The 23,567-nt window shown below is 41.6% G+C and overlaps 1 protein-coding gene across 2 annotated transcripts in view; it reads right to left on the bottom strand.

Annotated features, from left to right (window-relative positions):
- Positions 1-691: 691 nt before the first annotated feature.
- Positions 692-23,567, bottom strand: part of LOC126483811 (probable cytochrome P450 6a14) — an 88,851-nt gene continuing 65,975 nt past the window's right edge. For both annotated transcript variants that reach the window (XM_050106996.1, XM_050106997.1), the window contains exons 6-7: positions 12,155-12,406; positions 692-1,255 (exon numbers count right to left, since the gene is read on the bottom strand). In XM_050106996.1, coding sequence (XP_049962953.1) covers positions 1,077-1,255; positions 12,155-12,406 — 431 coding nt within the window. In that variant the 3' untranslated portion in view covers positions 692-1,076. The remainder of the gene's footprint in view (positions 1,256-12,154; positions 12,407-23,567) is intronic.

Below are 23,567 nucleotides of genomic sequence, written 5' to 3'. Positions count from 1 at the left end.
GGAGAACCAGCCCGCATTCGCCGAGGCAGATGGAAAACCGCCTAAAAACCATCCAGAGACTGGCCGGTTCACCGGACCTCGACACAAATCCGCCGGGCGGATCCGTGCCGGGGACCAGGCGCTCCTTCCCGCCCGGAAAGCCATGCGTTAGACCGCACGACCAACCGGGCGGGCTAAAAGAGGTTTACCAGCAGCGAGCGATTCTTCGGAGACACTCAAGCTGGCGTCTCGGACGCAAATTGAGGAATATCCGTGTGCCGCGCGTCTGTTGGTGTGCATATTCTGACGCTTACAGCGCTATTATTGGTCACATTTTCGTTAATTTTTCTTGTTCCATGTCGTTTTCCCCTATGTCAATAATATACTGTTCAAATCTGAAGTCAGTCTGAGCTGTGGTTCTCTTTCTGCAGCGTTTTGAAACTGGAACTTTTATTATAAATACCTTGTGTATGAGTAATGGAGAGTACCCTGTCTTCAGGAAAATGGGAACAGCAGGATGACGGGACGTGTTTGCATTTGACACCCACTATTTACAGAGAATATATCTTCCAATTGTCGACTCTGCGAGGGTACTTTCCTTTCACACAGCCTCCTAAGCAATAGCACACTTTCAATTGGCTACCCTTTCCCACGACTGCGCAGTTCCCAAGTAGCAGAAAACTTCCAACAAAACATGAATAGATGGCTATCATATATTTAAAAAGTAGCGTTTATTCATTGAATAAAGTAATTCTATACACACATTACATAATTAACTCACAAATGACAAGAGCATGATACGGCATGACGGGCCTATCATATACAAAGAAGAAAAACAAATGAAATGTTTCCTACCCACCGACTCATTCAAAGAATCATTTCGCTTGCAGTTGTAACAGAAAGCCCAGGAAGTCGTGTTATGCGAGAGTACCTGTCAACCCGTTAATATAGGCAGGACCAAGTGGAGAGGCACCGAATCGTGATTGCATAGACACCTGCGTCCAAGCAAATACTGTCGCAGAGAGAAGACTGCAGCTAATAATTTATTTTCGGAGAAGTTTTTTTCAGATGCTTAGGTCATAAGAATGCCTCTGTTGTCATTTATTCTGTTTAGCTCTTGCGGTATAACGCAGCTGAATCCCAGACACCGGGTTCAAGATGAACGAACGTGGATTCATAGTGAGCTCCCTAACGGTGCCGGCTCGAGGCTCGATGTTCAGCTGACTAAGCAAGCTAACCAGGCCGATTTTTGTCTGCATGATGCCGAACCGCATACCTGTAAAAGACGGAGATACAGTTAAAAACTTAAAAATACACCAGCTTGCTGGAGTCAGACTAACACACTTGTTCTCTCTCTCTCTCTCTCTCTCTCTCTCTCTCTCTCTCTCTCTCTCACTCACACACACACACACACACACACACACACACACGCAGGTATTTTTTTACAAGAACTTTTTTATTTTCATTCAGGCTTAGCATTTTCGTAACGCCAGAAAGCATAGAGTAAACTACGTGCAATAAACTTGAGGAAATTAAACACTATCCCAGCTTCAATTGGCTGACGGTGACATTAGTTTGATCCATCATCGCTCTTTGACCCTTCCACACTTCAACTAACATATTTTTTATACTAATATCACTTTTATTTCATTTTTGAACTAGTTTGTCTATTCTTCGCAGTGACGCCCTTGCACAGAAGGTTCTCGGAAGTCTGAGCATTTATGAATTAGTATTGGAGGTTTGAAATTATGCTTAATGGGGTGTATATATCAGTGAACGCAGTCACACATTATGTCAACTATTAGTTAAACGTTGTCACAGTCATACCACAAATACCTTTAAAAATGGTTGTTTCATTAAGGAAAAGTTCTCGGATGAACGGTCGGTTCGTCGTGTTAGACATGTTAGCTCACTTGAATTCGAAATTTTTCTATCATCAGGTACGCTGAGGGATCACATGATGATTGCTCTGCTGTCGATACTTGAGAAACGTCTGACACGACGAACAGCCTGTTCAATCTATAATTTTTCCTTCATAATATGTGCCGAAAAGACTGAAGAAATTTACGTTCAGTTTGTCCTTTCGCTTCCAAAGCTCTCCATAGCTTCTGAAGATACTGAATTGCTCTGTTACTGACGTGCCGACAAAGTGGACTAATTCCAAAACGAAATCTCTCCAGCAAATAAATGCAGAACCATCTCAACAAGCGGCTGACACATCGTGGATATGGAGTAACGGCCGAAAACGAATGAAAATATGCTTTCCAGTAACTATAAAAAAGGAAATGAAATGACAGGCATTAGCCTGTCCATCATTAACAGCTTTCCCTAGTAGTGGAGGTTGGTAATGTCCGCACGTGCGTTGGTAGGTGACTCAAAGGTAGACTATTGAAATGCTGCTAGTGAAAGATTTTTTCATCGTTAATGTTAAGCCAATGATGGTAGGAGAGGTGGTGACGTAGAGTTCCTGGTGGCCAGACTTTAGGTCAGTGACATGCGGCAGCCTCTCACAGGGTGTTGAATATGTACCACTGTTGACGGAGATCCGTCCCACGTACGGGACGCCAAACTTAGTGGGTCCCTTGTTGCTGCCCAAGGCAAGTAGCCTCTATTCCTCATCGATTTCCAACCTCTACCTTCCTTTTGTCCATAAAAACTGAAACACAGCTTTGACTTTGCAGTATCAATAACCAATGTTACTTCTAAATCAATTCTATCACTTTTTTTTTTTTTTTTTTTTTTTTTTTTTGTCATCAGTCTACTGACTGGTTTGATGCGGCCCGCCACGAATTCCTTTCCTGTGCTAACCTCTTCATCTCAGAGTAGCACTTGCAACCTACGTCCTCAATTATTTGCTTGATGTATTCCAATCTCTGTCTTCCTCTACAGTTTTTGCCCTCTACAGCTCCCTCTAGTACCATGGAAGTCATTCCCTCATGTCTTAGCAGATGTCCTATCATCCTGTCCCTTCTCCTTATCAGTGTTTTCCACTTGTTCCTTTCCTCTCCGATTCTGCGTAGAACCTCCTCATTCCTTACCTTATCAGTCCACCTAATTTTCAACATTCGTCTATAGCACCACATCTCAAATGCTTCGATTCTCTTCTGTTGCGGTTTTCCCACAGTCCATGTTTCACTACCATACAATGCTGTACTCCAGACGTACATCCTCAGAAATTTCTTCCTCAAATTAAGGCCGGCATTTGATATTAGTAGACTTCTTTTGGCCAGAAATGCCTTTTTTGCCATAGCGAGTCTGCTTTTGATGTCCTTGCTCCGTCCGTCATTGGTTATTTTACTGCCTAGGTAGCAGAATTTCTTAACTTCATTGACTTCGTGACCATCAATCCTAATGTTAAGTTTCTCGCTGTTCTCATTTCTACTACTTCTTATTACCTTCGTCTTTCTCCGGTTTACTCTCAAACCATACTGTGTACTCATTACACTGTTCATTCCGTTCAGCAGATCATTTAATTCTTCTTCACTTTCACTCAGGATAGCAATGTCATCAGCGAATCGTATCATTGATATCCTTTCACCTTGTATTTTAATTCCACTCCTGAACCTTTCTTTTATTTCCATCATTGCTTCCTCGATGTACAGATTGAAGAGTAGGGGCGAAAGGCTACAGCCTTGTCTTACACCCTTCTTAATACGAGCACTTCGTTCTTGATCGTCCACTCTTATTATTCCCTCTTGGTTGTTGTACATATTGTATATGACCCGTCTTTCCCTATAGCTTACCCCTACTTTTTTCAGAATCTCGAACAGCTTGCACCATTTTATATTGTCGAACGCTTTTTCCAGGTCGACAAATCCTATGAAAGTGTATTGATTTTTCTTTAGCCTTGCTTCCATTATTAGCCATAACGTCAGAATTGCCTCTCTCGTCCTAAAGCCAAACTGATCGTCACCTAGCGCATTCTCAATTTTCTTTTCCATTCTTCTGTATATTATTCTTGTAAGCAGCTTCGATGCATGAGCTGTTAAGCTGATTGTGCGATAATTCTCGCACTTGTCAGCTCTTGCCGTCTTCCGAATTGTGTGGATGATGCTTTTCCGAAAGTCAGATGGTATATCGCCAGACTCATATATTCTACACACCAACGTGAATGGTCGTTTTGTTGCCACTTCCCCCAATGATTTTAGAAATTCTGATGGAATGTTATCTATCCCTACTGTCTTATTTGACCGTAAGTCCTCCAAAGCTCTTTTAAATTCCGATTCTAATACTGGATCCCCTATCTCTTCTAAATCGACTCCTGTTTCTTCTTCTATCACGTCAGACAAAACTTCACCCTCATAGAGGCTTTCAATGTATTCTTTCCACCTATCTGCTCTCTCCTCTGCATTTAACAGTGGAATTCCCGTTGCACTCTTAATGTTACCACCGTTGCTTTTAATGTCACCAAAGGTTGTTTTGACTTTCCTGTATGCTGAGTCCGTTCTTCCGACAATCATATCTTTTTCGATGTCTTCACATTTTTCCTGCAGCCATTTCGTCTTAGCTTCCCTGCACTTCCTATTTATTTCATTCCTCAGCGACTTGTATTTCTGTATTCCTGATTTTCCCGGAACATGTTTGTACTTCCTCCTTTCATCAATCAACTGAAGTATTTCTTCTGTTACCCATGGTTTCTTCGCAGCTACCTTCTTTGTACCTATGTTTTCCTTCCCAACTTCTGTGATAGCCCTTTTTAGAGATGTCCATTCCTCTTCAACTGTACTGCCTCTGCGCTATTCCTTATTGCTGTATCTATAGCGTTAGACAACTTCAAACGTATCTCGTCATTCCTTAGTACTTCCGTATCCCACTTCTTTGTGTATTGATTCTTCCTGATTAATGTCTTGAACTTCAGCCTACTCTTCATCACTACTATATTGTGATCTGAGTCTATATCTGCTCCTGGGTACGCCTTACAATCCAGTATCTGATTTCGGAATCTCTGTCTGACCATGATGTAATCTAATTGAATTCTTCCCGTATCTCCCAGCCTTTTCCAAGTATACCTCCTCCTCTTGTGATTCTTGAACAGGGTATTCGCTATTACTAGCTGAAGCTTGTTACAGAACTCAATTAGTGTTTCTCCTCTTTCATTCCTTGTCCCAAGCCCATATTCTCCTGTAACCTTTTCTTCTACTCCTTCCCCTACAACTTCATTCCAGTCGCCCATGACTATTAGATTTTCGTCCCCCTTTACATATTGCATTACCCTTTCAATATCCTCATACACCTTCTCTATCTGTTCATCTTCAGCTTGCGACGTCGGCATGTATACCTGAACTATCGTTGTCGGTGTTGGTCTGCTGTCGATTCTGATTAGAACAACCCGGTCACTGAACTGTTCACAGTAACACACCCTCTGCCCTACCTTCCTATTCATAACTAATCCTACACCTGTTATACCATTTTCTGCTGCTGTTGATATTACCTGATACTCATCTGACCAGAAATCCTTGTCTTCCTTCCACTTCACTTCACTGACCCCTACTATATCTAGATTGAGCCTTTGCATTTCCCTTTTCAGATTTTCTAGTTTCCCTACCACGTTCAAGCTTCTGACATTCCATGCCCCGACTCGTAGAACGTTATCCTTTCGTTGATTATTCAATCTTTTTCGCATGGTAACCTCCCCCTTGGCAGTCCCCTCCCGGAGATCCGAATGGGGGACTATTCCGGAATCATTTGCCAATGGAGAGATCATCATGACACTTCAATTACAGGCCACATGTCCTGTGAATACACGTTACGTGTCTTTAATGCAGTGGTTTCCATTGGCTTCTGCATCCTCATGTCGTTGATCATTGCTGATTCTTCCGCCTTTAGGGGCAATTTCCCACCCCTAGGACAAGAGAGCGCCCTGAACCTCTATCCGCTCCTCCGCCCTCTTTGACAAGGCCGTTGGCAGAATGAGGCTGACTTCTTATGCTTCGGCCGCCAATGCTGATTATTTATCAAAATTTAGGCAGTGGCGGGGATCGAACCCGGGACCGAAGACGTTTTGATTATGAAACAAACACGCTACCCCTAGACCACGGGTACTATCCCATATACTGCGCAATAAAACTATTTGAAAAATAAGACGATTTCTGTAATGCTTATCAAGCAAATAAGAGAATTTGGGAGTTTTCCCTCCAACAAATACAAGATTCAGACACATCTTTGACTAGAAAGTGCCAGGTACCGCTTTGAGCTGTCACGCTCAGTTGCCCAGAAGATGACTGTGTTACACTGCGGTTCTTTCGATAATGAATATAGGTGAACTTATATAATTGTTAAGGTATTGTACTGGAACTAAGTTTCGTTGGAATATGACAATACGTTACAAAACACAGTCTTATTGGATGTTCATCAGACTTGAAAACCGGCTCAACCAGTCCGTTAGGGTTTCATCCATTAGGGAGTGATCAACAGTAAGGAATGGAATACCCGAACCACTGCAGAACTTCCGTTTGCCACATACAAAACGCATTGCCAAAGGGAAGTCAGCTGCTAGGAAAAAATTCTAGCGTCAGTCGGTTCTAATCACGGACCTCTGGCTTTATACTCGACACTGCTCGACAATGGCCCATTTAAAGGAACAATGACTTGATAAAATACAAGACATGGGACTTGAAAGGGGACATTTATAGTACATACGCATACAAAGCAAAATTGTCACATGTCTCACTTTAACTGCAAGATTAATTCATGTTAGGCAAATTAAAATTGTACATAAGCTCCCCAGATAAAATGTTACTCGCCGCACTAAAATAGCATACTTGTTTTGGAGCGCTGCAGATGATGTAGAACTGGTAATATTCTGCGACTGCTACCTTCTATTATACGCGCAAAGTTGACACTCGGCGTGGTAGCTGATGGGAGCGACTGTAAAGGCATTTCCCATTTACTGTCGCTCCCATCAGCCAGCGCGCCAAGTGTCAACTTTATTTGCGCGACTAATACCGCTGACGTAACTTGTCAATGATGTAATGCGTGTTTGTCGGGGAAAGCGAGATTGTGAGACTCGGTTATGTGGAACCAGCGTAAGAAGATGCATCAACGTGAAAACGCGACTTAACGGAATATACGAAGCGTGTGAGAAAAGCAATGATACTGAAAACACTGCGAGCGATCTGGCAATGCTGCGTTAATCTACGTGTGTAGACCTGTGTTCATCTCTTCCAGATACACAGTTCGAGTTTCAGTTCCGTACAGCCATAACGTGATTTTTGAGACCTCCATCAAAGAACTTGTTTTCGTTGTGTGTTACGAAAATGAAACTGCGGAATTTAGAGCAACGTTAGGCCATCAAATTTTGTGTTACAATTGGGGAATCCGCGAGTGTCACCTTCTAAAAGTTGAAATAGGCCTATGGCGAACATTCCTTATGAAGTTTTTCGCTGGCACAAATCATTTCTGGAAGGCCGAATACACGTTGAAGATGAACTTCGCTCAGGGAGACCTTCAACTTAACATCGAACGTGTGCGTGCTCTTGCGAGATCGGACAGACGTTTAACAATGAGGATGATGTGTGACATCTTGAACTTAAACACTTTCACCTTACATCAAATTTTGACCGACGTTTTGCACATTCGAAAGGTTTGTGTCAAAATGGTGCTGAGAGACCTCATAACTGAGCAAAAGGACAATCGAAGAAACATGTACATTCTTGAGAGGATTACCATTGACCTCGAATGGTTCAGGCGCCTGTTCAAAAGGGATGAATCCTGGATTTTTTAGTACGATCCTGAGGCAAGCGGCAAGGTGAGGGTTGGCACGCTGAGACGTCTCCTCAACCGAAAAAAGTTGGAATAAGCAAATGAAATATCAGAACACCGCTGATTTGCTTTTTTGACAGTATTGGTATCGTGCATAAAGAATTTGCTCCTTCACGATAAACTGTCAATCAAGTGTTTTACATAGATGTCTTTGTAAGGTTCAGGAAAACAGTGAATCGCGTGAGACCAGACATTGCAGACAAGTAGATACTGTGTCATGACAACGCTTGATTTCACACGGTCACTTCCGTCACGGAATTTTTGACCTCAAATGACATTGCTGGTCTTCCACATCCCCCTGTTTACCTGATATGAGTCTTCGTAACTTTCGTATTTTCCTAAAATTGAAAGATGTCTTAAAAGGACGACATTTTGGAACTCTGGAGAACATTGAAAAGAATGTGACCGACATGTAGGTCCTACCAGTTGAAGCCTTTCAATGCTGCTGCCAAGACTGTGAAAAACGATTCCCCCGGTGTACAGCTGCCGAAGATATTGAAGGGGACGATGTTGTTGTCTGAAAAAAAAAGTGATAAAAACTTTGGTAGATAAATTTGTCTCATCACTTCACACACCTCGTAAAACTGTTATCGTGTTCGAACGTGCCGTTGACCACACCAAGAATGAAGCTACCTGATTTGTTAGCGTATTATCGCGGGCTATCCATCGTGTATACAATGAATAGCGTATCAGTCGCAACCACGTAACTCAGCGTAGGCACAGTGGTCGGCAATATATGCTAACCGACAGGAAAACGTGTGTCACGCTCTGCCGATGACAATCGATTTCAAATTCGGTAGAAACTGCTCCTTTCAGTGAACGCAGGCCTCTCTGAACCAGTTTCCGAGTAGTCACTGCGGAGGGAACGGCATGCAGTGAACATTTGGAGACGGGTAATTGACTAAAGCCCATTGCTAATAGCGCCAAATAAAGCTGCACGTCTTCATTGGCAAACAACTCTGTAGATGACTGAAGGCGTTTAGTGAGGTTCGAGGGTTCACGATTTAGCCTGTTTTGAACGCAGCGAAGGCCCAATGAGACGTTTCAACCCTCGGTGCGTGTGTGGTGCAGCTCAGGTCTGAGGTGGTTTCGTGACGTTTTGAAAATGTTTTTCGTTCCATGATTCGTTCACGTTGTCACGAACATGAACCAGGCTGCTTATTTCAACACTCTCAGTGAACAAATGTTACCTTTTTTCCACGTTTTCATTAACAGTGTTCTATGTACACACTCACCTTCCAAGATGACAATAGCCCAGTTCACAGAGCTGCACGCATACGTTCATGGTTTGCAAGACACTCAAGCATCCTATCGCACCTCGAGTGATTCGCTAAATCACCCAATTTTCGTCCCATAGCAAATTTCTAGGACGGTCTGAAACAGCCGATCAGAAGTAACAGTCAACTGCCTTGCAGTTTGATGACTCTAATGGGATGGGAAAATCCGGCCGGTTGAAACCAATACTGGTATTTTAGTTCTGAATAACTGGTATTTTCGGTATTTGTTTCGTCTCGTTTATAAAATGTGTTTTTTTTTTATTTTTGCTGGTAACAGAGTAAAAAAAACGAAATATCATTTAGCTATAGCAGCATTGCTAATTTTTTTGTTTTTAAAACGAGTATCTTGTATTTGTAAAATTTGCATTGGTTTTAAATGTTCCATTTTTATAGAAAATGGGAAAAGCAATCAGTGCTAGTTAAATAACAATGCCGACAGAAACAAGCAACAAACACAGGGCATGAGAACTGGTACAGCAATGCTCAGACAGTAATGTCGCTATTGCCGCGTGTCCTGGCTTAAGGCACGCGTGTATGTGCAGTGATTTCTTGCTGTCGTCAAGAGCTCTCCGTTGTTTTGTAGATTGCCACCAACACTAGCCTGGAAATATTTTTACGAAGTGGCGTGGCGGTGAAGTACAACGCTTCATTTCCTTGTAAGAGTCTGTCATTCTATGAAATAATAAAATAGGAAGGAAAGAATAGTGATAGTAGTAAATTAAAAACTTAACAGCAGTTCATTCACAGTACACAATAAAAATAGAAAGTAACTCATCTGCTGTCTGTGTCTACACAATATATCCTTATCAGCTTGTAGCTCTTCAAAACGGGCAAATAAACACAAAAAACAGAATTCTCCAACCTCATTTTAACCATTTGGCACCGACTATTCGTAATGGGCAAATGGAGGTCTGCCACCTGATTAGAACATGATTTTGGAGCAGAGTTTCGAAACATTACAATCAATAGGAGAATACTGGTGATTTTTTAATAGTATTCAACCGCTTACCACTATTCAAGAAAAGCAGCAGTAATTTCTAAGAATGATTGCCTATCGAAGTCGCGGGGTCCAAACGATACATATGGAACATGCGATCCTAAATCGATCATGCGACTCTAGTGGCGGGAGTTATGATCAGGTATTTGTGATCGTCATTTTTATCAGTTTTCTATCGTTTTCTTAGTTGCTCTATATTACATACCTCCGCAAATTATTTGTGAGTTGGTAGGGAAACCCAGACGATTTGTGTAGCTAGTGAGTGGGACGTCTGGTGTTCCTGACGTTTCTTCGGCGGATTTTCTCACATGGAAAAATCTAATTCCATGCTTATTCAGCGTAGAAAACTGTTTCACTTTTTGTCGCAAATATGGAGTACTACCGGACGAGAAAAGGAGGGACTGAGTAGACTGGTGGTGCGAAGTGTGTAAAACTTCGTAAGACGAGTTTCGATGCTGAACTATCGTTACAATTTCATTGCGCACAGTGCGGAAAACGAACGAGTATCAGGAAGAATACATGGTTCGACTCTTCCAAATTATCCATTCAGACCAGCGTAATTCTTCTATCTTGCTGGATTCGAGACTACACCTTGCAAGCAACAGCATCGGAACTGACTTACCTGCTAATATTGTGTGCGACTATTACGGGTTTTGCTGAGAAATGTTATGTGCCAGTGAAGAATGACAGTGTACCGATTGGTGGAACGAGTAAAGTTGTTGAAGTGCACGAATCTCGCATAGCAAAAAGGAAGAACCAGAGAGGACGACCTTCAAAGAGTGAAATCGATCATATTTGGGTATTCGGTGGAATAGAACGGGAGTCCCGGAAGTGTTTCGTTGGCAGAGTATTGTTCAGAGATATGGTCACTTTAGTGCGGCTGATAAAGCACTGCATACTGCCTGATAAGTCATTACAGACGGTTTTCCGTCCTACTAGACACTCAAAGCAGAAGGATTCTACCACGAGTTCATCAACCACTCTGTAGAGTTCGTGTCTTCGGATGACCCCAGTGTGCACACGCAGGACATCGACCGGCTATGGAAATCTGTCAAGTCTTCCATTACAAGTGAAGGGCACCCAGGACAAAGAAACGAACTGTAGTTGTTTCAGTACCTCTACTTCCACAGCTTGCGTTTGCGGGGAAAAGTTAACACATGTGACAATATACCCATATTCTTGCGTGAAATTGGCAGAGTTTACCCAGGCTATGGCAAAAAGGTAATTGTTCCCATAGCGTACACATCACACGGACTTTCACATGAGGATAACACCGACGACGAGTAAGGTAAGTCGTCTCTTTGCAATTACAAGTATTTTTGTAACGCTCTTCTTTTGTCGTTGCTGTAGTGATCGATTTAGGATCGCACGTTCGATATGCATCATTTGGACCCCGCGACTTCGATAGACAGCCGGCCGGTGTGGCCGAGCGGTGCTAGGCGCTTCAGTCTGGAACCGCGCGACCGTTACGGTCGCAGGTTCGAATCCTGCCTCGGGCATGGATGTGTGTGATGTCCTTAGGTTAGTTAGGTTCTAAGTTCTAGGGGACTGATGACCTCAGATGTTAAGTCCCATAGTGCTCAGAGCCGTTTTAAGCTTCGATAGACAATCATTGTAGGAAATTACCAAAGCAGCGAACGGTGGACGGTCTGTGTTATCTTTTATTCTCCTATTAAATTTAATATTTTGATTCTGTGTATCTTGAAACTGAGAGAGCCAAAATTTTTCAATCTCTGTTCAATTACCACATTTATTGCAGAAAATAAATTATTAAAGAAATCGAAAATCATTTATTTGAGAAACCGATATTTTGAGCGGTTTTAATAGTCAGGTTAAAGTGACTGGGAAAAAACGATATAACCGAAAACCGGTTCTTTCAGCGGTAATAGCCTTCCCTAAACTCTGCAGGGTTTAATCACCAGGCGTGAGAGACTTATGCTGAAAATAGAATATCTATAGAAACTCGTGGGCTTCCTCTCTCACCGAATTGATATCATTATCAAGGGTAATTGCGCACGGTATTAATGTGGCGTCTTCTGATAGTGACTAACTTTTACGGTGTATTTATTTTACAGACAGTAGACGTTCGGTTGAGAAAGTCAGTGAAAAAGAGTATGTTTCGCTAAAATTATGGACTTACCGATACAAGCTCGTGGTCCATCGCCGAACGGCAGATACACGCAGCTGGGCCTCTTGCTCTTCTCTTCTTCCGAGAAGCGCTCTGGGTCGAAGCGTTCCGGGTGCGGGAAGTACTGCGGGTCGTACTGCATCGCCATGACGGGGAAGAAGACGGCGACGCCCTTCTCCAGCGTCCAGTTGGTGCCCGGCACGCTGTACGGCTGCGTCACCTCGCGGTTCAGCAGCGGCACCGGAGGGTACTTCCGCAGCGTCTCTGAAAGCCACAGCGATTGCCTCAGACTACCCAGCAACGTAGCTCGAATTTGATGTTTTAGTACTACATTGTGCGAGGAGTGTTCAGTAAATACACCAGTGGCAAGACACAATCAATACCTTCACTACGCGATAAAAACGGTGAAGACACTGATGACAGTGCCACTAAAGCAGAGTTATTAAACACGGTTTTCCGAAACTCCTTCTCCAAAGAAGACGAAGTATATATTCCTGAATTCCAATCAAGAACAACTGCCAAGATGAGAAACACAGAAGCAGATATCCTCGGAGTAACGAAGCAGCTTAAATCACTTAATAAAGGCAAGGCCTCCTGTCCAGATTGTATACCAGTCAGGTTCCTCTCAGAGTATGCTGATAAATTAGCTCCATATTTAGCAATTATAAACAACCACTCGCTCACAGAAAGATCCGTACCTAAAGTCCGGAAAACTGCTCAAGTCACACCAATACCCAAAAAGGGAAGTAGGAGTAATCCTCTGAATTACAGGCCTTTATCACTAACGTCGATTTGCAGTAGGGTTTTGGAAAATATATACTGTGTTCGAACATTATGAATTACCTCGAAGAAAAAAATTTATTGAAACATAGTCAGAACGGTTTCAGAAAATATCGTTCTTGTGAAACACAACTAGCTCTTTATACTCGTGAATTAATAAGTGCTATCAACAGAGGATGTCAAATTGATTCCATATTTTTAGATTTCCAGAAGGCTTTAGACACCGTTCCTCACAAGCGTCTTCTAACCAAACTGCGTGCCTACGGAGTATGGCCTCAGTTGTGCGACTGGATTCGTGATTTCCTATCAGAAAGGTCACAGTTCGTAGTAATAGACGGAAAGTCATCCATCGAGTAAAACAGAAGTAATATCCGGCGCTCCCCAAGGAAATGTTATAGGCCCTCTATTATTCCTGATCTATATTAACGACATAGGAGACAATCTGAGTAGCCGTCTTAGATTGTTTGCAAATGATGCTGTCATTTACCGTCTTGTAAAGTCATCACATGATCAAAACTACTTGCAAAATGATTTAGATAAGATATCTGTATGGTGCGAAAAGTGGCAATTGACCCTGAATAAGGAAAAGTGTGAAGTTATTCACATGAGTACTAAAAGACATCAGCTAAATTTCGATTATGCGATAAGTCACACAAATCTGAAGGATGTAAATTCAAGTAAATACTTAGGGATTACGATTACAAATAACCTAAATTGGAACGATCACATAAATAATATTGTATGTAGAGCAAATCAAAGACTGCAATTCATCGGCAAAACACTTAGACGGTGCAACAGGTCTACTGAAGAGACTGTTTACACCACGCTTGTCCGCCCTATTCTGGAGTATTGCTGTGCGGTGTGGGATCCGCATCAGGTGGGACTGACAGATGACATCGAAAAAGTACAAAGAAGGGCAGCTCGTTTTGTATTAGGGGAGATAGTGTCACAGACATGATACGTGAATTGGAGTGGCAATCATTAAAACAAAGACGTTTTTCGTTGCGACAGGTTCTCATGCGAAAACATTCTGTTGGCACCCACCTACATAGGGAGAAATGATCATCACGATAAAATAAGAGAAATCAGGGCTTGCACAGAAAAATTTAAGAGCTCGTTTTTCCCGCGTGCCGTTCGAGAGTGGAACGGTAGAGAGACAGTTTGTAGGTGATCCATTGAAGCCTCTGCCAGGCACTTTATTGTGAATAGCAGAGTAATTACTTAGATGTAGATGTAGATGAAGATGAAGTAATGCGACACATTTTTTCCTAGGACACTTTCTGTTAAAAAAAAAAAAGGCGGAATTGCTGGGACGTCGTGGAATATTCCCGGTACAGCCCGCATATTTTCATCAAGTTCCGATAGTTGGCGGCACTATACGTAGCCTTCAAAATAGCACATGGAATGAAGGTACTTTGCAAATAGAGAGCTACCTTTGAGTTTCTTTTGGAGTTAAACCATAACATCGCAGATATTCATAGGCGCTTGTAGATTGTCTGCGGAGACGGGGGGCAGTGAACAAAAGCACGGTGAGTCGTCGGGCGAGGCATCTGTGATCACAACAAGGTCGCGCAAATCTGTCCGATCTCCTGCATGTCGACCGACCGGACATTGTTGTGACTCCTGTCATGCTGGAACTTGCGGATACTCTCATTCGAGGTACCCGACGGGTTACAACCAAACACCTCGCCGCTCAACTCGACTACTCTGTTGATAGTGCCGACACGCTCGTCTACCAGTTTGGGTACTCAAAGGTTTCGTGACCTCCCCTTCTCTCTTTGCTCCGTTTCTTTCGCTGATCTTTCCCCTTCTTTCTTCCTTCTTCGTACTGCGGCTGTATCTCAGAGTTTTCAATGCAGAAATGTAGTGAGAAGGGGGCACATGGGTGTGGTGGTTCACGATATCGTAGTGCTGTGAGAGAGCGTCACTCGTGCCTCTGGTTTGAGAAGACCGATGACCGAAGTATGATCATTTCTCAAAAGAAAAAAACGTACGTGCCATCTTTTATTTTAAAACTATAAATAGTAGCGTAGCTAGTACTACCTATCGTTCTACTAAACTGAATGAGCGCGACACCACTGAAGTGTCAGCCACGAAAGAAGTTTATTAATATCAGTTAGCTGAAATAAAAAAAAGACTCGTCTAATCCAGAAGTCACTCACAGTTAGAGTAATTAGTTTCTGATGTGTGTGTAGTGGTCATTGAGACTTAAAAGATCGTTTCAGTAATTCTGTCACTATCCGTTTATGAGTTGCTAAGCAACGTATCAACAAGCTGGCTATGCAATGATTAATATTTGTCGTATCTCGGCAGTGAATCGCTTCTCGCTTGGTTTAAGCATTAAGACGATTATAATGCCGCTTTGATAGTTATTATCAAGCTAATGTCCGTAAATTGCGGTTAATGTTACTGAATCACACACGCGACGATAACGCCCGATATCCAGCCGCGTATCTTAAACTCCTCACCGATATTTGAGAATTTGCGCGCGATTTGTTTGCACCAAAGTCGGGCCGTGGTTGCCTAGAATAATTTTTAAATCAACTCCGGGTTGTAAATTGACAATTCTATGCCCATTCATGAAAGTTGCAGCAGATCCGCACTCGACGACTACTTGATCGCGCACTCGAGCAACACGGAAGTTTTTGTTCTTACAAAGAGAAAACATATCATGCATAATGCAACAAGGTGATTTGCTATGTCAAAACATGTTTATATCTATCTCATTAAAACTCATTGCATATCAAATGTCGTACATAATTAAATTCACTACTCTGTAAATAATCAATAAAATTTAGAAATGAATGATATGTATAAAATAAATCACAAGTTGGTATGACGTCATGGGTCACTACTGGTTTCGACTCCCCTACACGCACGTGACGCAAAGTAGATCTGACTATATAGGACATGCTCATGTAATGTTACAGTGTGTGCCAACTGGTCTGTTCGCCGTCTAACAGAAGACCATAAAGAGCAACGAGGGACCACCCGCAAGAAACTGCTTGACTAACATCGTCACAGGCTATGAAACATGATTTTATCACTTCGGACCGGAAACAAAATGGCAATCCATGGTGTGACGCCACACCACCTCTCCACTGAAGCAAAAGTTCAGTTCTGCACCCCCATCCGGTAAAGTCGTGGCGACGGTCTACTGGGATTCTGGAGGGCTCATTCTGTTTGTCCTCCCTCATGGGGGCAACAGTCAGCTCTGAAGCGCACTGTGCTAACCTCAGGAAACTGAAGAACCGACTTCAGCATGTAAATGGTCCCAAAAATGCAAACGAACTTCTCCTTCTGCATGGCAATGCAACGACGCACACAAGTCTGCGCGCCCGACAGGAGCTCACAAAAGTTGATTGGTCTACTCTTCATTATCCACGCCGGCCGCAGTGGCCGAGCGGTTCTAGGCGCTTCAGTCTGGAACCGCGCGCAACTACGGTCGCAGGTTCGAATCCTGTCTCGGGCATGGATGTGTGTGATGTTGTAGGGGATCGATGACCTTAGTAGTTAAGTCACATAGTGCTCAGAGCCATTTAACCATTTCATCATCCACCATATGGCCCGGATCTCGCACCTTCCGACTTCCATCTGTTTGGCCCTATGAAAAAAACCACTCCGAGTAAAGCAGTACGTGGATAATAGGGAGATTATTGATCCTTCAAGACGTTCGCTCCGACGTCAACCAGCAAAATGGTGCCAAATCGGGCATACAGGCCCTTCTAGTAAGGTGGCGTAAGGCAACCGCATAGAACGGGGATTATGTTGAGAAATATGGTTTTGTAGCCATAAGAGTAGGAAATAATATGGTGTATCTGAATGCTGAAGAAAACCAAACTGATTTCAGAAAAAATGCGTTGCATTATTAATGGAACGCCCCTCATAATAGCCTCTCTACGCCATTCTGTTTTTCCGTATCACCTCTACCAATACTCCGCACCACCTCCTCCCCCCCTCCTACCAGTCATACAAAGTCAGCTGACATGTGCTCTGCAGATCATACTATTGGCATTCCGCCTTATGTACAAGCAAGCACCAACAATGTGCATGTGATACGCAACACGAAGTCAGGAAAAATATGAAAAACAGCTTGGGTAATTCATAAACGATACCTTTCAGTCAGTTAATTCCCGAATGATGTTCGACACCTTGCCAAATTGTCGACTAATAATCATGGTGCTACAGTTTACTGCCCTCTTGGGCGCAGAGCTAAAACATTGGTGCAGACAGAACATGCCCATTTCAATCACAGAAACGTAAACTGTCAAAAATCTTTCATCTTCAAGCGTGTATACCTCCAGTGGAACGCATTTCCCGCCATATGTCCATATCACCTCCTTTGCATTTTATGTTATCAGGGTTCCTTACCTACAGTTTGTTCCCATTTAGCAAAATCTCTCTGGATACTCCGCAAGCCACTTTTCAGTGAGTGGTGAAGGGTAATTTCTACCAATATCAGCGATTCTCTGTCTTTCCGGTTCTCTAAATGTACCGTACAGGTTGTTGCGAGAACTACGTCACTTCTTTTCCAGACGTTCTCTTCCCTAAACCTTTCAGTTGTCGCCGTTTCTCGCTTCCTGTTTTTCATTGCTTCTTGTCCATCCAGTCTCCGTACTGCAGATTTTACCTTGCATTGCTTCACCTACAAAGTGTGTCCATGTTCTTGTTGCACTACCACTTTTTCTTCCACCACAATTATCCACTGCCATACTCGTTTCGGCTATCTTCTGCCATCCATCTTTTCTAGACGCGCATACCAAAGTTGCCTTTTTGTTTCAATTGTGTCTACAATAGTCTTATCAACTTCCGTTTTTCTTCACATTTCTACTTTTGTTACGTGATCGAATCTTGATACTCCGCTACTCCTCCTCCAGTAGTCCATTTCTATTGCAAGAGCGCTCTGCTTATCTCTTTAATTCATACGTCACAATACTTGCCGCAATTGTATGATATATTACTTTTTTGGTTTTGATTGTTACTTTTTTCTATAAGGCAGAATTTAACTGTGGGATTGTCTTCTTGCCTTGTCCACCTTAATTTTTTTTAATTTTTTCTGTACGTTTTTCACTAACTGACAATGATACCCCGAGGTATTCAAAAACTTTACATTCTTTTATCTTTAAATCACTTTCCAAATTCTCTGTCTACCACTGCAAGATATTCAGTTTTGAGCTTTGGGAACGTATGTTCCAAATCTTCAACATCTGTTGCAATAACCACCTGGTCGTCCGCAGAAAGTGATGTACACAACGTTTCTGTTCCACCTGAAATTCTCATGCCGAAGCACTTACGTTTCCATTCTTGTAATGCCTGTTCCATACGTATTTTGAACAGAGTAGGGGCTAAAGCACATTCTTGTTGGAGTCCTGTGACAATGTAAATTCAGCTGATACCTGTTTATTAATCTTTATACAACTGATGGTCCTGTATAAAACTCTTTCACAGCTAATACATTAGTCTTACAGATACCACTAACATTCTCTCCCACAAGTTACTTAGCGGGATCATGTTGTATGCCTGGTGTAGATCCACTAATACCAAGTGGATATTCTGATTTCCAGCCAATCTCTTCTGTATTAAATTTAGTAAAGGAAGTATTACATCAGTGCAGGAGAGTTCAGATCGAAATCCCAGTTTGCTCTTCTGTTTCTACTACTTGCCCCTCTACCCGTTTCTTTAAGTATCTGCCATACAGTGTACTTACTAAAGGCACCACGCTAATACGTTTAATTTTTAGATTCTCTTCGATCATTTTTTTTCATATATTTGAAGTAAAATGTTTTTTTTTAAATTCATGACTGATGTGATCGCCTTTTAAACATTTTTCAAAGACCCTTGCCAGAATCTAACAAAAAACTGTGGGTGCAACTTTTGTAAGCTTAGTATATGCACTGCCTGTTCCCGGGGTTTTACCAATCTGAAGTTTTACTGCATGGCGTGCTTCATAACGGCTTATTGCTGGCATCTCATAGATCCCTCACTTTCCTGCCCGAGTATCCTATAGCTTTCATGCTAAACTCTGTCTTGTCTCAACATTCCCTGAGAAAACCGCACCTAACGATCCACACGTATTGTGCTGATACCAGCCCGATCTCTATTTTGCGTTCTCATCACGTTGAGTATTTTCCAGGTGTTTTTGGTTCATGTATTGCGTTCATAATTTTATACTTCGTCACTTAATTTTTGCCAGTACTCATGTTTATTTTGTTTACTTTTTGATGGACTCTATTTTCCTTTTCTGATAGGTTTGTGACAGGTCAAAAAGTATTGTTAAAGTTTTAATTGTCGTCACGAATGTTAATTCGGCTTATTGTTGTATTAGCAATTTGGTCAGTTCATAGAGACACGTTGGAGAACTGAAATACATGTTAGTATAAGGTTTTCTTACATGTGTTTGTTTTTAAAAAATGTTTTAGCCTGGATGCTGTCAGATTTTCCTCCAGTACCAGCAAGCGAGCGACCAAAGACGGTGCGATTCAGCTCGTCGCCAGCAGTACCAGTCTGTGGCAAAGATTTTATCTAACAGGCGATGGCCACAGAAGCAAGAGCCGACGGCTGTAGAATTTAATGAACTGATTGTTGAAATTAATGGTAGCGCTGTACGTTTGTTTGCTGAATAGTTCCCAGTTGGTTTTAAGATGGGGCTATGGCCAGTGGGGCACTGGATCTTGAGCGGTTCGGTTGTATATAAGAGCTTATACAAGGTGGTGTTACGGCTGAAAGACTACCGGGTGAGCTGTCGTATTGATAGTCACAGTTTAAGTACTCGATTCATAAGAATAGCTTTTGAGTAAGTTTACAGTTGTTTTTCGAGGATTTTAGTATGTCGAACGTTAATACTATCAGTGGTTGTTCTACGGTGCACTGAATTCTGATCGTTGTTATTAAGTCAAGATCAACGGAAAGTCTCTGTAAGTGAATGTAAGTTTAACGGGTTGTAGGAAATGATTGATAGTTTACCACGATGTGCAGTAAATGCTCTATCTAGACCAGACATTGATAATTGGTGTTTAAGTTGCTCTACAATAAGTCGTCCTACTGGCTGGTTCTCTGCACGTTAACTAGTGTCTGTTTGTGCACTCCAAACAATTTGGGTTTTCCTGACATGCGGATGTATATGTAATTCTGTGATCAGCACACTCCGAAGGTGAGTGATTGCGATTTTGTCGGATGTATTGGCATACAATGAGGTAACAGTGCTATTGCCGTAATTGTGAATAGACAGATTATTGAATTCTCACTGAGCAGAGGGCTCAAACTCACTGAATTAATTTACAGACACTAGTATTTTTATAGTGAATTCCAGAATGGTGTTATTACAGCGGAAGCTGCCCGTTAATTGTTGTGACTTTCCCAGTAATCCGAAAGCCATATCAAACTGGGACCATTGGAGTAAACACGTGACAACGCTACTATTACCGCTAATTTTAAATGACGAGTTGCAATTAAAATAGGACATAATAGTGGGCCCACACAGGGCCAACAACTAAAGAGGCTAAATTTCGTTTTCCTTATATAATATAAGGCCAAAAATGTCGGTGGCACATAGGCTTTTTGTACTCTTTTTTTTTTTATTACTATCGTTTCATATAGAGTTTACTTTTGCTGGCTCTCGTTCACACGAATCGTCGTTGTGCTGCTGAAATAGAAAACTCAATAAAGCCTAGATGATCAAAAATAAATTTGGAGTCCACGCTCTTTGATTGGAATCAGTGTAACTTCCCCTTCACGTTAACTGAAGCACCCAAGAGAAGAAAAGAAATAGCTTAAAATTTGAAAGAAACAGAAAGAGAATAGCAGAAATTGTAAAACAATAAAACATAAGGAAATAATATTTTATTAAATACACTAGTAGTTATCGAATGTTACGTTTTTTGCGAAAAATATCATGTATATTCTTTGTTCGAGAAATGTCAATTATCACGAATTAATTGTATTATTTTACATCTACCATTAATAAAAGGAAGTTATGATATTATTATTATAGGTAAAGCGACTGATGATAGTAATCTTTATAACACTTCTGCTTTATAAAGGAAAGTGAATAGGAATAACAAACAAATACAGAAATAAAGTCAGAGGCTATGGGCATATCACAGCAAAATATATCTCTGAGTATTGACGCCGTCGGTCACCGAGGAACGGGAGAGCCTTTACCTTATGTGCATCGTAAGTAAAAATAAATACATAATCGATACGTTGTTATTTGCTGATTAGCGGCTTGTGTGCGTTTTGGGAACAGAAATCCAAGGACAGAGAATTTCCAGCTGTTAGCAGAATTGTTTCGCCTAGTCATTGACGTGTACAGTCTCTTGTGGCTTCGGAATGTGTTAGTAAAACAAACTTATGATTTAACAGTCTAAGAAAGACGAGTTAGTGGTGAACATTAGGATTTTGATAATGTAACCAGTTTGAATTAATCTGTGTTACGTAGTAAGCTGAAGTCTATACCTTATATTATAGAGACAGAAAGAGAGAGATTAATATGTTATTTTCTGGTTTACTTCGCTGAATGGTTTAGTACGTTTAATAAAACATTAGTCTGTTAGAGATAAGTCAACCTAACGCCAAACATTGCTTACATTTTATCGCTCCCTACATACTGACAACTTAATACGTTATCTGAGAATCTTTTAGAGTTATCTAAGAATCTTTCGATGGTCAGGTACGTTGGCGCGTTATGATTGTTAGCGAGTTATTTGATTAGAAAATTGTACTGGAAAGGCATAATATCGTGTCGTATCTACAGAGCACACCATCAGCAACTACGTACTCGCTTCATAAGCAAGGTGATTTTGATAACTGGTTAATTGCTCAAGAGAATGACTAAAATAGCTAGACGGAGTAACGCGAAGTTACGAGACTGTCGACCATCAACTTCTGGAAGGTCGGCCGTAAAACTTAAGTAATGGTTCAAATGGCTCTGAGCACTATGGGACTCAACTTCCGTGGTCATGAGTCCCCTAGAACTTAGAACTACTTAAACCTAACCAACCTAAGGACATCACACACCTTCTTGCCCGAGGCAGGATTCGAACCTGCGACCGTAGCGGTCGTGCTGTTCCAGACTGTAGCGCCTTTAACTGCTCGGCCACTCCGGCCGGCAAACTTAAGTAATAATTCATATTCTTGTAGATGAATTCTTCCACCACTATTATCTGAATTACACAATCCATAGACGAACATTAACAGTATGAAAGTTTTTGCGCAAGTAGTACAAGTCAGCAACAGATGAGCATATCTTTAATAGCAAAAATGTGTACTTGTAACATTGGTTAACAGACACACACTTCTTCGTTTGCTTGTATCGTTTACTGCATAATGTTCCCCGCTATGTTTTCTAACGGACTTGGGCATATTTGCCCACCTGCACCAATTTATTGTCACAGTTTCGTGATCACAATCAATACAGTGACACACAGTTCGCATATCCATCGCAGCTTCAACGTTCTCGAAAAAAAAGTGTAAGAGTTCGAACACAGGATTCTTGTCCAAGAAAAGCTAGTTTCAGTGCCAAGCGATTTATGTTTGACTTCGCATTGTTCGTATACGTAGGCAAAGAACGATTTATTTTATCATACAGAGCTAGTGGCCCGTCTCTTACGTCAGCTTTACGATTACGTCCTATATTCCCAGTTAATGTTTATGGAGCACAATTCAGATAAGCGTTCACATTTCAGTTTTTCTCATTACATGTTGTTCCAAAGTCTGAAAAATGGATAAATGAACTACCAAAGTGGCCAGAGTGAGGTGCAGTTTCGCAAAAAAAGTTTTAAATGATTGAAAGTAACCAAGATAATTAAACGTATTACTGATCTACGGGAAAAAAAAATTTTCTGAGCTCTCATAGCCGAATGAAGAGTGGAATGTGGACAAATGGAGTATTAGGCTGACCAGCGTGAGACTACCTTCGCTTACAAAAAAAATGGTTCAAATGGCTCTGAGCACTATAGGACTTAACATCTGTGGTCATCAGTCCCCTAGAACTTAGAACTACTTAAACCTAACTAACCTAAGGACATCACACACATCCATGCCCGAGGCAGGATTCGAACCTGCGACCGTAGCGGTCACGCGGTTCCAGACTGTAGCGCCTAGAACCGCACGATCACACCGGCCGGCCTTCGCTTACACACACACACACACACACACACACACACACACACACACACACACACACACACAAACAAACAAGAAAATAAAATCTTGCAAGTAATCAGAGTGATTAAGGAAACCTTAATTGAGAGAAAACTGAAATATTTCATAAAAAGCTGCTGTGTAAATGAAGTGTCAAAAAGTTCATCTCTTCAAGACTTAACTATTTTGTACATAAAAAGTTATGTTGATGGGATATTTAGCTGTCAATAACCAAAACTTCAAAAAAAAAAAAATTATGAAAAAGTCGACCAGATGTTTAGTGTAATGCTTTGTACAAAAGTAAGACGTGGCTTTGAATGAAGCTCGAAATCATGCACAGCGAATGAAGTGGAGATTGAGAATTTAAAACTCAATGTTTAATTTACAATCATATAATTTTAAAGAGAACCATGCAGTCTCACTTTCGACACAAGATTTCGAACATCGTTCAAAGGTGCATCAAATGCTTTTCTGATCTATTTTATTTCTTACTTTTAGGTAATTG

The sequence above is a fragment of the Schistocerca serialis genome, chromosome 6, assembly GCF_023864345.2.
Source record: "Schistocerca serialis cubense isolate TAMUIC-IGC-003099 chromosome 6, iqSchSeri2.2, whole genome shotgun sequence".
In the NCBI taxonomy this organism is placed as follows: domain Eukaryota; kingdom Metazoa; phylum Arthropoda; class Insecta; order Orthoptera; family Acrididae; genus Schistocerca; species Schistocerca serialis.
This window is presented reverse-complemented; position numbering and strand designations above follow the sequence as displayed.